Below are 14,073 nucleotides of genomic sequence, written 5' to 3' on the forward strand. Positions count from 1 at the left end.
ATTCACACATTTTGTGGTGAATGACAATATACAAGATGAAATTTGGTGTTTAAAATTCAATTAAGCTGCTTATATTGGGAATTTAGTGGAGACGGGTCATTTTGACCCGGAGGACAAAGGGTGTATACAGAAAATGAGGACAACAGGAGGGTTAAACAGCTCTATCAAGTAAATACATTATTATGAAAAGTAAAAAAAATACATTACAAACTGAATTTAACTGCTCAAATCTTTTAATTTTATAGTTATGKTAAACATTTACTTATTTAGGTTTATTATTTACAAAATACTGCTACAACTTGGTTAAGATGAGTTTATTTTATTTGAAATTTTAATCAGTGATTTTACCTTTGTCGAGTAGCCAATCTTCAACTACTCGACCGAGTCGGAATGGGATTCGCTGTCTAGCAAGCGCCAGGCGTTCGTTATCAATGTGGCCTTTAAAGTTTAAAGAGACATTTCACTGGTTACAATCTGAAAGGTCAAAGGTTAAATGTTCATACTTAAAGCTGAAGTTATACAACCGCACAAGAGTTTTAAGTTTAAAAAGTTTAAGTTTAAAAGACAAACAAACAATTTTACTGAAACATTATTTGAACAAAACGTCCATCTTTATTTTATTTTAGTCAACAAATTAGGCCTATGTTATWTGAAAATATGTATACTAGCATGGAATTATTTCATTTAGATTAATAAAGCTATGTTAAAAAAGACAAGCAAAATTCACAAATTTAAGCATTTCAAACTCTTTACCACGTATCTTCAGCCCATTTTATCTCTTTTTAAATTAGCTTTTATATGTTAAATTGATTAAATACATATTTTATGATTTACTTTAACATGTACAAACCCCAATTAAATTGCCTAATTGACAAGAAATTATCATCTATTTACAGTTTTACAATGTACAGAGAATAACCAGAARATCTTGTCAGAGGACAGCATCATCGTCGGTACGTCCACTTGTAAAAACCTTTWATTAAACAGCTTTGACAAAAGCTACAACTTAGAAAGACGTGAGTTTGACTGACTAAATGACATTAGTGATTTTTTTTTAAAGATTGCTCTGAATATAAGCCGAATAAGTGACAGGAGAAAGGCAGAGCGGCTACAGAAAAACTCCACTCCAACATTTTGAGCGACACTTTGGCTTTAATGAGGGCAAACTCTGCATCACCCTTTTGTCAAGGCCAATAACCTCTCCAAAACAGAAAACCTTTAGCAAAGTGGCAGTGTCTCTGAGTGCTTTTCCCCTGGTATTGTCTGCCGAGATTGAATTCAGTCAGCTCCATTCTTCCGGCAGATTGACAATGTTTGTCCCATCAACTATATTAATTCAGTTCTGGCAGATAAAAGATTCGGTAGCTAACAATGAATCAGTGAAGAATAGCTCCAGAGACGAAACGATCACAAAGAAKCTAACTAAAAGAAGTAATCTTGTAAGAGATGCACATTTGATGTGATGATGAGTCTTAAAGTGAAGAAAACCCCCCTTTTTTAATCACACCAGCTTAAATTACTGTTGGGGATCAGTTACACAGAAAAATGTTTAAAGTTGGAACAGCTCATGAAATCTGATTGTAGTGGATTGTGTAAATTTGGAGCGCAGTGGGAGTTGGGTTTGTTTCCCTTTAACACAAATGCAGAAAGATGATCTGCATTACGAAAACACAACAAAGGCACACGGTATATATTATTTTATAAGTTAAGTCAATGAGGAGAGCAATACTTTCAATCTAATCCCAGTTATCTGCACAACGAAGCAGTTTTATCACTCTGCAGTGTACCGCTGTCGCTCTGTTCATTATTTCTACCATCATTACATAAGCCTTATCCAACAGWGTGTGGTGCAATTATGCCTCTCTGGATTAAAGCCATGTACTTTAAACTACAACAAAATATATCATTTTACAAGTAGTTTTACTGTTTAAACCTTACCTAACAGAAGAGAAATAAAAAGATAAAAAAAACACTAAATCTAAAGGAAGCTCCTCAAAGAAGTTTATATTTCTTCATGTTACAGCCATCATTACCTCCGCCAAAGGGGGGGGGGGGTGTAAAGTTTTCGGTCATGTCTGTCTGTCTGTCTGACTGTGGACAAAGTTACTCAAAAACTTATGGACGGATTTTCATGAAATTTTCACCACAAGTGGGTATTGGCCAAAGTGACACAACATTAAATTTTGGTGATGATCCAGATCACGATCCAGACCCAGGAACAGTCAATCAGCTTCAAGGAAGCCCAGGAACAGCCAATCAGCTTCAAGGAAGCTGACGTACACTTCCAATCACATCGGGTCATTCATAGATGGGTCAACACCCCCGACTGTAGACATCCAACGGGATTGCCTGAAGCGGTGCAGAAGACCAATCACACGAAGGCACATGGAAATAAAACTTTAGACCGAATTATTTTGAAATCAAAAAACTTACTGTTTGAAGTTACTTTAATGTGACAACAGARCATTTTCATAATACATCGGCCTGCGCATCCTAGCATTTTTGTATTTTGTCTTTACGTTTTTGGAGTTTTTCCCCCCACTTGTATCGGAAAGGTAAGCTAGCTAACTCACCACCCCCCGTTCAGGTCTGTTAGCTGTTAGATAACCTTAAGGTTTACTAAAACAATTATGTTTATTCTATTTCTGTTTATTTTTATTTTTTTTGGCTAAATGTTTTCTTTTTGCTGATGCTGTTCCACTCCTTCTGTTGCATGTAATTTATTACGTGTTTAGTCATTGTAAAGCACTTGACTTTACATGACTAAAAATGTAATAAATCACACACAAAACAAACAAACAAACAAACAAACATACGGCCTTGGCTTGGTGGAGGTTTGCGCTCTCCGAGTGCTTCTAGTTCTGTAATCTTTTCATCATGGTTGTGGGATCTCTGTGGTGTTTGGTAGTTCTGTCATTTTGGATTTCAGTGCCTAGTTTTAAACGTGTTTCCTGTTGCTGGTTTTGTCAGGTCACCTGTTGTTTCTCCGTCCATTAACCCACCTGTTCTTATTCACCAATTATTTGTCGCAGTGAACACGTATGAGCTCTTTGGTTTGATCCAATGGCCATCAGATCCTTGTGTGTTTTGGCTGCCTGRTTGTTTTTATTTTTTAAATTAAAACCTTTCATTTATAAGTACCTGCCCATGCACTGCCTGCACCCGTAACTCCCAAACTATTACTGTTGTTAATGAACCTGCTTGTGGTTTTCTTGTTATTGTTAGTTTTAGTTTTATCAGCTGTAACACACTTTGGGATATTCTGAACTGTGATTGGATTTTTAATTTTTTTGGTTTGTTTGCAACTTTTTAAAGGAAACACTAAGAGCTTTCAATTATTCTGCCAGATCCTGCCATAACAGGAGACACTTACACTATACAACTGCATCACTTACGTTTCGATAAGGGCTAAAGTGCTTTTTAGGCCACAGGAGCACAATGATAGCTTTTTATTATCTGCATTATATACCTCTTGGAGGAAATGGCTCATTTTTATATAAATGTTTATAAGTGTAAACATTTTTTTTGTAACAGGAAATATGAATAAATGGATCTTATTGAAAAAGAAAAAAGGAAACGCTGCKTTCAACAACCATTAGAACTACAAAAGAGTTCCTTTTCATGTTAACTTTCTTCAGTAGGGCCTTATGAATCATCTCTTTATAGTTTTCTCATTAATCACTTTGCATTAAATAAACTGAATATTCCCAAACTTGAGATGCATATCATTTTCTATTCAGCATTTTGAAATAACCTAATTGCTCCTCCAAATTTTCCATCATTTTTTTAACGGTCTCGATAAATTCCTCAGAAAGTCGTGCACAGCAGGGGTGCAGACGTGGGTAAATAATGCATTCGACAGAGTAAACATTCGCACGGCCAAACACAGCTGTGCCCCATAATGTTTGCAGTGCAATACAATAATGAATAATCTCTGATTGCGGTTGTAATGGAACATTTACGTGGCTAATTCCTGTCACCTCCGTTTGGCAGTCATTGGACGTTAGTTATGTCACCTCCATTTCCTGTTACTACGGCACCTCATTTGAGGGGAGGCCATAATCAGACTGGGACGTGGAGAATTTTTAGCTAACGTCCTCAAAGGACAGYGAGGACGATTAGAAAATGAGTAAAACTGCATTTTTTTCTCTTATACATTTATTAATAATCAATGCAAATTTCCTGACCTAAAGGTTGGCTTAATTTCTTTCTTGTCACATTGTCACAAGTCTTGTTTGTTTTGTCATTTTAATAAAAAACCTACACCTATGTAGTGACACGATGCAATTAAAACGTCTCAAAAATCAGTGGTGCTCTTTTTTAATAAGAAGGCGAGAAAACTAATAGTGAAACCATAGGGGAGTGTCAGGTGGATTTACGTAACTAACACACACTCCTTTCCTTACACACTCTGCCTGAGAGCCAAAAACCCTTCACTTTTGTTTAAAAAATATGCTCCGTTTTCGAAGACTGTGGAGCTTATCTATTTGGCTCTGCACTCAGCGGCATGCTCAGTCTATCCTTACACTGAGGTTAATTAAGTGTGGATATAATCAAGGTGTGATCGTGTATTGATCCCCACTGCGGGACACCCGGGTGTTAAACAATGCTATCCCCTGGGCTTTGATGCAGGACCCGAGCCCATTCATTCCGCCTGCGAGCGCAGCCGCTGACTGCTGCTAAGTGGTGATTTGGTTTGGTGTAGGACAGCCTGGCTTATCTCCCCTGCCAGACAACAGCGATTCAGCTGAGCCGTCCCACCTGACCTGCTTTGCCCTTACCCACTTGTTTTCTTCTTTCTTTCTTTTTTTTTTTTATTAATAAAGTGTTCAGATAAGGTGGGAGCTTTAACTCATTACAAGCCCTACACTCACCATGTTAAATGAGCAAATACACAAATGTTCACTCTGTTCATGGAGATGGGGCAATTAGAAAAAGTGAAACCAACATGAATCTTATGACATATTTTTATTATCATTAAAGTGATCCAAAATTAGTTGCAACATTAGACTTTATTTGATAAACATTTATTTTTAACTGTAAAATAAAGACTGTAAAAATACTGTAGGCTGTTCAGTTTTTATCATTTTTAAACTGAAAATTTAAAACTATATTACACTGTCTGAGTCATTTTATTTACACACAAAGCATTCTGGGTAAATGATGACATCAACTAGGTCATCGGTGCGAGGCAGCTGGCGAGCTATATCCACCCTGAAGGTTAATCTTGGACAATATCTGACAATTGGCTCTTAAATGAAACCASAGAGCGTTGACAGAGAGGAGAAGGTAGAAATGACTCAGCCTGTAACTGAAAATATGAATGGAGGACAACAGAGCTGCTTCATGGAAGAAGAACCTCAGCTTAGCCTGTTAGCTTTAGCGTTAGCCCCAATGCTATCACCATTTATATGTATTAGCTCAGCGCTACACATTCTCCTCTCGTTACTGAGGTCCTCATCTACATGACAGAGGAGAATGTAGGAATGACTCAGCCTGCAACTGAAAATGTGGATGGAGGACCTCAGTTTAGCTTGTTAGCTTTTGCACTAGCATCAAGCTAATACAGTACACATGTATCTATATACAGCAATATAACATTGGCGCTAAAGCTAACAGGCAAAGCTGGGCTTCTTCTTCCATGAAGCAGCTCTGTTGTCCTCCATCCATATTTTCAGTTGCAGGCTGAGTCATTRCTACATTCCCCTTACTGTCAACGCTCTCTGGTTTCATTTAAAAGAGACGATCGTCAGATATTGTCCAAGATGATGCCTCACCGATGACCTAGTCGACATCATAATTTACCCAGAATGCTTTGTGGTGTCAATAAAAGGGCTCCGTCCTTGTGACAAAATATTTTTAAAAATGTACTTAACTAAACAGCCTACATTATTTTTACAGACTACATTTTAAAATATGTTAATCAAATAAAGTCCAATGTTACAATTAATCGTGGATCCCTTTAATATTCTGCATCCTTTATTCTTTAGTCTGGCTGCGACAGCTAATGAACCAATCTTGCTCTGTCATGACTTTGAAGACAATAGGCTGAATAGGCTCAAAAACAAGAAAAAAAAAGAGTAGATAGGATGGAGCTTTGACGGATAACCCCCCACTGTGCTTCTATCCCATAGGACAGAAAACAAACACAAGGTTAAAAAACAGTGGGTGGGATCGACGAGGGGGCAAGGGTGGACAGATAGAGGTAAAAAGGACAGAAAAAGAGGGAAGCAGGAGCTGAGGAGAGTCGGAGACAGGGGGCTCTGTAAGTGCACCACGCTCTGATAATGGCAAAAAAGAATAAGGCCAGAGACTCCTCCATTATCTTTGTGTGCAACGCGTGTTCATTGGATGCTCAGATAGGATGCTGCGCTGTACCCTGCGGGCCCAGCAGCACCATTGTGATGGTATTACTTCCATGGCCAAGACTAACGACAAGGGAACATTTTTTTTCTCCCCCACACAATCCTACTGCGAGCAGCACGGACGAGAAGCAGAACAAAAATAAAGCGAGGGGAAAGCGCAGCACAATAAACAGGAGGCTACTTATGTGTCTGCGTCTAGCAGTTTGGATTCTAATAATTGCACTAAAGACTTTTAATGGCCTATAAGCGTGCAGTACGAGACTTTTTAATGAGATTACTAGGGCAGCAATAGAGGGTCTGGTGAAGCAATTATTTCCTTGCTTTGAGAGTGATCGCTCCCCTTGGTGTAAACTCCTCCTCTCTCTTTCTGACTCTCCGGTCATCATTTTTATCTTTGCTGTCTACTTTTATTATAATCACTGTTGATCTGTGAGTGGCCTAAGAATGGCTGAGGGCTGCTATTATGAGTGTGTTAGAGGCATACATGGATACTAATCAAACTGCAGGCGAGCTGAAAGAATAATGGCTTTGTGTGCTGGGGAGAGGGGAGGACCACGCAGTAATTGTGATTAGATATAATTAGTCCGCAACGGGCTTAATAAGCTAGCTGGACTTGGGGTTGTCACTGATGCATGATTGGTGGGGATGCAGTTGGTCAAATGTTGTGGTTTTTCCYTCTGCAGCAGGAATTGTCAGTATTTTCATATCCAGATTTTCAATATTTGATGCTTTACTAACCACAGAGAAAAACTGTTGATTTTTAGTGAGTCATTTTGTTAAAATCCAAGGGTCAAATAAATGTTTATTACAGTCATACAGCTGAAATCAATATTATTTAGTGAGGTTTTTCTTAACATTTGGTCAGTCTAATTCTAAGTTTAAACTAACATTGTCAAATTTTATTCGGATGAATTGTTACATATAATAGATGGTTTGTATTTGYGGGTAATGTTAAAACAAGCAACATCTTACCTGCTGTAGATAAATGCCTCAGAATGAAGCACTGCAGCTGACACTGTTATTGCTCATAATTACCCAAACAATTCTTTGTAAATAACTACATAATGACAAAACTTCATCCTCTATCTCTCTGGGTCAGACTCTGGCTCCAACATGTCAGGCTGGATGGACAAGTCTTCCCTTGTTAACATCTTTTAATTCATTTGTAAATAAAACGTTTCTGCGCATCTATAGTCATAAACCCCTTTATCAAACTGGAATGGAGCAGTCTGGAAGCTGGATGGGGGCGGGGTGTGAAGCAAATATTTAGATTTAAAGAGACAGCCTCAAAACAAGTTGATCCGAGACACACCTTTAAAAAGGGACGGGGCTTGTGGAGTTACAATAAGGAGGAAAACATCGCAGTTCCACTTTATACAGACCRCAACTGAAGGATTTAAAAGCAGGATGTGTCTTCTTTAAAGATCCCAAAAATTCATTTCCATCTCAGACTAGCCATTAACCCATCAATCTGGTCAAAAACAAACTTTATTTCTTTAAATTGAAATTGTTCAAAGAGCTATCAACAAAACCACAAAATCCCACTTCAAATGATCTGACTTTGAATATCCTCATTGCAGTTCATCCATAATATGACAAAGCCCATTTGGACTTGTTGTTTTTATTGTTGAGACTGTAACATGAAGGCAAACAGTGAGAAATGAGCCAGAGTCATAAAACCTTTTCTTTTTCCATTTAGATGAATGCAATGGTCAAAGCTAAAAGCTCTTTAAACAGCAGGAAGTAAGCAATAGGCAGGTTTAATTCTGTTTGTTTCGTTCGCTCATTCATTTTATGGAGTCTTCTAATCTAACAAATGCCGCAGCCTTTTTGCTCTCCAGGAATAAAAAGCAACGTTTCTTCTTTTTTGCTTTTTTAAAAATTTCAACAGTCACTTTCACACATCCTTAATACTCCGTAGCTTTTGTCAAAGCCTTTCATTTTAAAAAAAAGCTAATAACTTCAACAATACAAGCACTAGCATTTCAATTCAAATGATTGACATTTTAACACGGCAGACAGATACCAGTGTTGCTGAGTTGTTGTCCTTTGCCGGCAAACTACCACATACTTTCCCCCTTAAAWCTGGTGACATAAGTTTGACATTTCCCTGACACTTTTAAGAGTTTTCAAAGGTTAAATGCACAATGTAAAATAATAAAAAACAACTATTACTTCAGACCTAAAATACAAAACTATTTCTTTTCTTTTTCCTCATTTTACCTAACAACCATTGCACTGGGTTGTAATTGCTGCATTTGTCTTCTACTGTCATGTAAACTGTGTTTATAAAAAAGTGCTACACAAATGAAATTATTAGTAGCACTAATGACTAAGAAAATTAACACAGCTTGTTTTTTTTATTTTCTGGTGTGTGTGTGTGAGTAATTGTGGTGCACGCTGTCAAAATGATGAATGCCAAAGCACAGTAGATGCTGCAATGCAGCTGATCATCTGGTACTTAATTCTGTGTAAGCAACCAGATTTACTTTGACTGTATTATTGCAGGCTTGTCTACCCCATTACCTTCAATCAATCAATCAACTGTATTGGCAGAAGGATAAATAATTGAAATGGGACACAATTACTTTCCACAATAAAAGTGGCCATCCGTCAGTCAACAGATTATTGATCTTAGGTACTAGGAACACAATCTGTATGTAAATTACTTTTGCTTAGGGATGTTATAATGCAGACATGTAGACACAGACTCGTTGCACCTTAATGCACCTTTGGACTGGTCATATTTAAGATTTTTATGTGAGACTTCAAATCATTTATTATTCAGGGTAGAAACTCAACAACACTGGTATTCTAAACAGTTGCTGAAAACAGAAAGATAAAAAGCAATTAAAGCACATGCCAGGTAAACGTAAAGACATCCTAACAGACAGGGCTTTAACGGAAATCTCGATCATTTTATCGGCTTTAAGAAGCAGCAGACGTAATTAAAGACAAAGCGATGGACTCACCTGTGGGGTAGCGCTCAATGACTGGCAGGTCATCCACCTGCAGAGTGGCATTACCCCCACTCCTTGTAAACTTCACTATATGGTACTTTCCATCATTTACAAACTTTGATGTCTCCTCGATGTTAATGTCATCTGTTCCCACATTAAACACAACAGCAATGTTTCCTTTTTCCTGAAAGGAGAAGAAGACAGGAAAAAAGATTTTAGGTAATCATATACATTTACTGTGGACAGTGCTGCCAACAGACTTAGCACAAATAAACCGAAAGAGGCTAAAAAATGAGGGCAACTTAGGGTTATTTTAACATATACTAAAGAAATATTAAAAATCTATTTAAAATAGCAGTTCATTAAAAATGGCAAATCATGCTTGTATTGCTTGGGCTTTGCTTCACCACAATGTTTCTTTAATTCCCTGAATGCACCAACCTAAAGCTTCAGATAATACATGTGCTGTATATATTTAACTTTATTGTCAATTTTCTTGTACAAATAATAAGACGGAGTATTAGGGCCACACAATGAGATTTTTAATTTTTTTTTATTACGAGACTAAAGTCGTAACATTATGAGAATAAAGTCATGATATTACGAGAATAAAGTCATAATATTACGAGAATAAAGTTGTAACATTATGAAAATAATGTTGCAACATTACAAGAATAAAGTCGCAACATTATGATAATAAAGTCATAATATTATGAGATTAAAGTCTTAACATTACGAGAATAAAGTCGCAACGTTACGAGAATAAAGTCATAACATTACGAGAATAAAGTCATAACATTACGAGAATAAAGTCGTAACATTACGAGAATAAAGTCGTAACATTACAAGAATAAAGTCGTAACATTACAAGAATAAAGTCGTAACATTACAAGAATAAAGTCGTAACATTACAAGAATAAAGTCNAGAATAAAGTCGTAACATTACAAGAATAAAGTCGTAACATTACAAGAATAAAGTCGTAACATTACAAGAATAAAGTCATAACATTACAAGAATAAAGTCATAACATTACAAGAATAAAGTCATAACATTACAAGAATAAAGTCATAACATTACGAGAATAAAGTCATAACATTACGAGAATAAAGTCATAACATTATGAGAATAAAGTCGCAACATTATGAGAATAAAGTCGCAACATAACGAGAATAAAGTCAATATTACGAGAATAAAGTTGTAACATTAGGAGAATAAAGTTGTAACATTAGGAGAATAAAGTCATAATATTATGAGAATAAAGTCATAATATTACAAGAATAAAGTTGTAACATTACGAGAATAAAGTCAAAATTATGAGAATAAAGTTGTAACATAACGAGAATAAAGTCGTAACTTTACGAGAATAAAGTCGTAACTTTACGAGAATAAAGTCGTACCATTACGAAAACCTTTACATGAAAAAGCAGTCTTACCACTGCATTAAAATGAGGCATGTTGAGCAACTTGTGAAGTTGTTCTTAAAAATAGGCTACCTAATCTTTTAGCACAAAAGCATCAAATTATCAGTAGCAGGACTTTGAAAAGACAATATGAAAAACAGAAGCCGTATTGTAATTTATGGTGGCATTGACAGATTTAGTCATCACATAATTTAGAGGTGAAAGCATTACCAACAGACCCAAAAGTCATTGCATTACTCCATAAACACAGTGAGACGCATGGCTGTCCACAGCAGGTGGAAAATTAGTAAAAATGTCATGTAAAGATTATGATTTTTTTCTCATAATATTAAAGCTATAATCTCATAATGATATGACATTATTTTCATAATAAAAAAATATTTGTTGTGTGGCCATAACACTCTGTCGTAAAATAAAACAGTGTATCTTTACCAAAAAGAAGAGGGACATGTTTATTACTATGTTGGTTAAATTTATATCAATTTGCAGTGACTACACTCATTTGACTTAAAAACAGCAATAGTGAATGAGATGCAATGAAACTGCATTAATCGGTACACTGATTAAAATGAACCATAAGTGAATTGTTGGACATGTTTGCTTTAAGAGCTCATTGTGAACACTATTTAAAATGTTTCTGTGTATTCTTGTTCTGATTAATTTGAGCAAATTCATTTATTTTCTGTTTTTATTTGTAAACGTCTTCCTGTTGGGTTTTCATCAATTCCATTATGAATTGTCATGTACAGCATAGTGCATTACCAGCGGGATGTCTTCACAGTTTATTTGGTTTGCATATGTGACAGGTGACACTTTTCCAAGAGTCTGATTTTGATAGTCGAGAAACCTGCTGGGTTCTCCATAAGGTAGATTACTGTATGGATTAAAGTCTTGGCAGGCATACTGACAAAGCGTATGTGTTGTGCCTGAATGTGCCGTTGTTTCCTGGATGTTTTGTGGTTCAAAAATGACCCTTAAATGCATATGTTATTTGTTTGTGTCCCACAGCGTGTATCTAAAATATTTTGAATCCGAGCTGGTGTAAAGCAATTGCCAAATCTTTCATGGGAGTTCACTCTGCAACCTGTGCAAGAGGGAGCAGCTGAAAAAAGAAAACCTTTATATATATATACAGTATATGTACCTGCCCTGGTCCTTTGTGTGATGCTGCCATCTGTTTCTCTAAAGAACTACAAACACAACCAGTCATTTTACCCCAGAGTTAAATATGCACGAACGCATTGAAGTTTTTGAGACTAAATATTTAATTTAAAGTGCAAACTTCAGCCACACTGCTTTAACACTAAAGCACAACAGAAATAATATTAACACAATAATTCACTGGTGTACACTGAACACATCTTAGCCACAGTCTCCTTCACATAATGAGTGTCAAGTTTAATAAGCTTCTTTTACAGTACACGATCGAAGTCCCTCAATCCTCCAGCTTAATCCAGTGAAGATGAGTGCGTATGTTCGGGCGGTCTCCTGCTCTCTCTGCTTATGAGCTGCAGTGAACGGAGCATCTGGTTGGAGGCTCAGCCTACTATAACACGCAGCACTTTGCATGATATTATCCAGTCAGCACAGCCAACACTACACCGCCTCACTATCTCTCTCTAACTCTCCCATGTGCGCAAAACTGTCTCTTTATTGAAGCCGCCGCTAAACACACATCCATGTGCACGCGCGGGTCCCAGGCCCCTTAAAGTGCAGCGCGAGTTCAGAAGAGCCAGAAGCTACGGTGCAATTAAAACCATTTGTAATGTGTCACACTGCGTTACTACAACTAGGACAATTGTATGCTTTGTAATGTAATTTAAAGAGATTATATAATTTGATGCATTAAAGCTACAGCGCTAACACAATTTACTCACTGCTTGCAGGCCCAAACACCAATCAACTGATACTGAAAAACAGAGAGAAACACTGACCTCAGCTCTTGTCGGGATCTCAAATCGGAATAGGCAAAGGGAGAATTAGCAGATCCCAGATARCATGAGCAGCTGATATCATCAGATGCGACAACAAAGCTCAATTTCACACTCTGTCTTTTTTAAGTTTAAGACCTTGGATATAGCATAAAAACTAACATGAAACAAGCCTCCGTAATTTCAAAAGAAAACTTTCTTTCAAGGACTGATGCATACCAAACACATTAATTCAGAACTTTTTTATGACTACTGCTCTTAGTAGAAGAAGAAGGGAAAAAAAAAGAAGACAGAGTGGAAAAAAAATAGTTTTAGCCGAGGCACCAAGCCAATTAAAATCCTGCTTTTAATAGCCTCCTTCAATTGACTTTTAATGTTCCCCGCGGTCTTGTTAATAAATTTACTGCATTTAGTCACAAACTGCCAACTTGAATTTCCGCAGCATAAAAAAAGGGCCTTGTGCACAATCTTGAAAGAGATGAGGGTGTGGGATGAAAGACAGTACTTAAAACTCAAAAACTAAACCAGCAGATAGAGCTGCCTCCTTAAGGGGAAATTATTATATTTTGTTGCTTTTTTCCAAGTTTACAGCTCATTTTCTCTGCACATATTGATATTATTGTATTATTGCCTCTGCAGTCTGAGCCAGGAAAGCTTCTACTTTATTTTCTAAATTATGATCTAATATATTACAACATTTCCTGAAATTCAATTGACGTAGARGAGAAGTTTCTGTTAGTTTAGCACTGAGAGGGGCCTAATCCTGGAGCTCTAATAGGGTGCAGGCTTATGTCAGGAAGTGATTGATAGCTGCTTACATAAGCTCAGCCCATTACACCCTGTACAATTTTAGGGCTGCTCACTTGGTAAGCACCGCTCCCCACAGGGCCGCCCCCCTCAGGAACATGCTGTATGGTGCACGCATACCACACCCAGGGAGCTCAGGCCTTTCTGACACTCTGCATGCTGCCTTGATTAATTGCTCATCAAGCAGCAATAGAGTTTAATTAACTGATGAAGTTGATCCACCATTTTCCTCTAATCTGCTCCTTTTTTATGCTTCTCATCCGTGCAGCTGGAGGGTGGAGTAGCTGCAGCAGTACCCCGAGTGTCAGTTTCTCGTTAAAACTTCCCATCTGCACTCATTATACAACTATAGAGATACTTGTTTTACTATCTATAAAGCTGCAAAACAGCCTCTGCAGACTGAGAGGTTTTCTGTGATCATTAGGTATTTAGTTTACCAATCATGCCAGTAAAACTTGTTTTTGTCAAATGCTTTAAYAGGGGAGATATGAATTTTCAAGCACAATCAAGTTACTCTGTTGCTTCCAGCTGTTATGAAAATGATATATATATATAGTTATGAAAATGCTATATATATATATATATATA

At 37.0% G+C, this 14,073-nt stretch overlaps 1 protein-coding gene across 25 annotated transcripts in view; it reads right to left on the reverse strand.

Moving 5' to 3' along the window:
- Positions 1-14,073, reverse strand: part of LOC106516126 (neurexin-1a) — a 301,025-nt gene that overhangs the window by 43,916 nt on the left and 243,036 nt on the right. For 20 of the 25 annotated variants that reach the window (XM_014007392.1, XM_014006916.1, XM_014007560.1 and 17 more), the window contains 2 exons: positions 9,338-9,509; positions 349-438 (listed from right to left, as the gene is read on the reverse strand). In XM_014007392.1, the coding sequence (XP_013862846.1) occupies positions 349-438; positions 9,338-9,509 (262 nt within the window). The remainder of the gene's footprint in view (positions 1-348; positions 439-9,337; positions 9,510-14,073) is intronic. The other 5 variants (XM_014008166.1, XM_014008248.1, XM_014007634.1 and 2 more) reach the window with 1 other exon arrangement.

The sequence above is a fragment of the Austrofundulus limnaeus genome, unplaced genomic scaffold (genome assembly GCF_001266775.1).
Source record: "Austrofundulus limnaeus strain Quisiro unplaced genomic scaffold, Austrofundulus_limnaeus-1.0 Scaffold0, whole genome shotgun sequence".
NCBI classification, from domain to species: domain Eukaryota; kingdom Metazoa; phylum Chordata; class Actinopteri; order Cyprinodontiformes; family Rivulidae; genus Austrofundulus; species Austrofundulus limnaeus.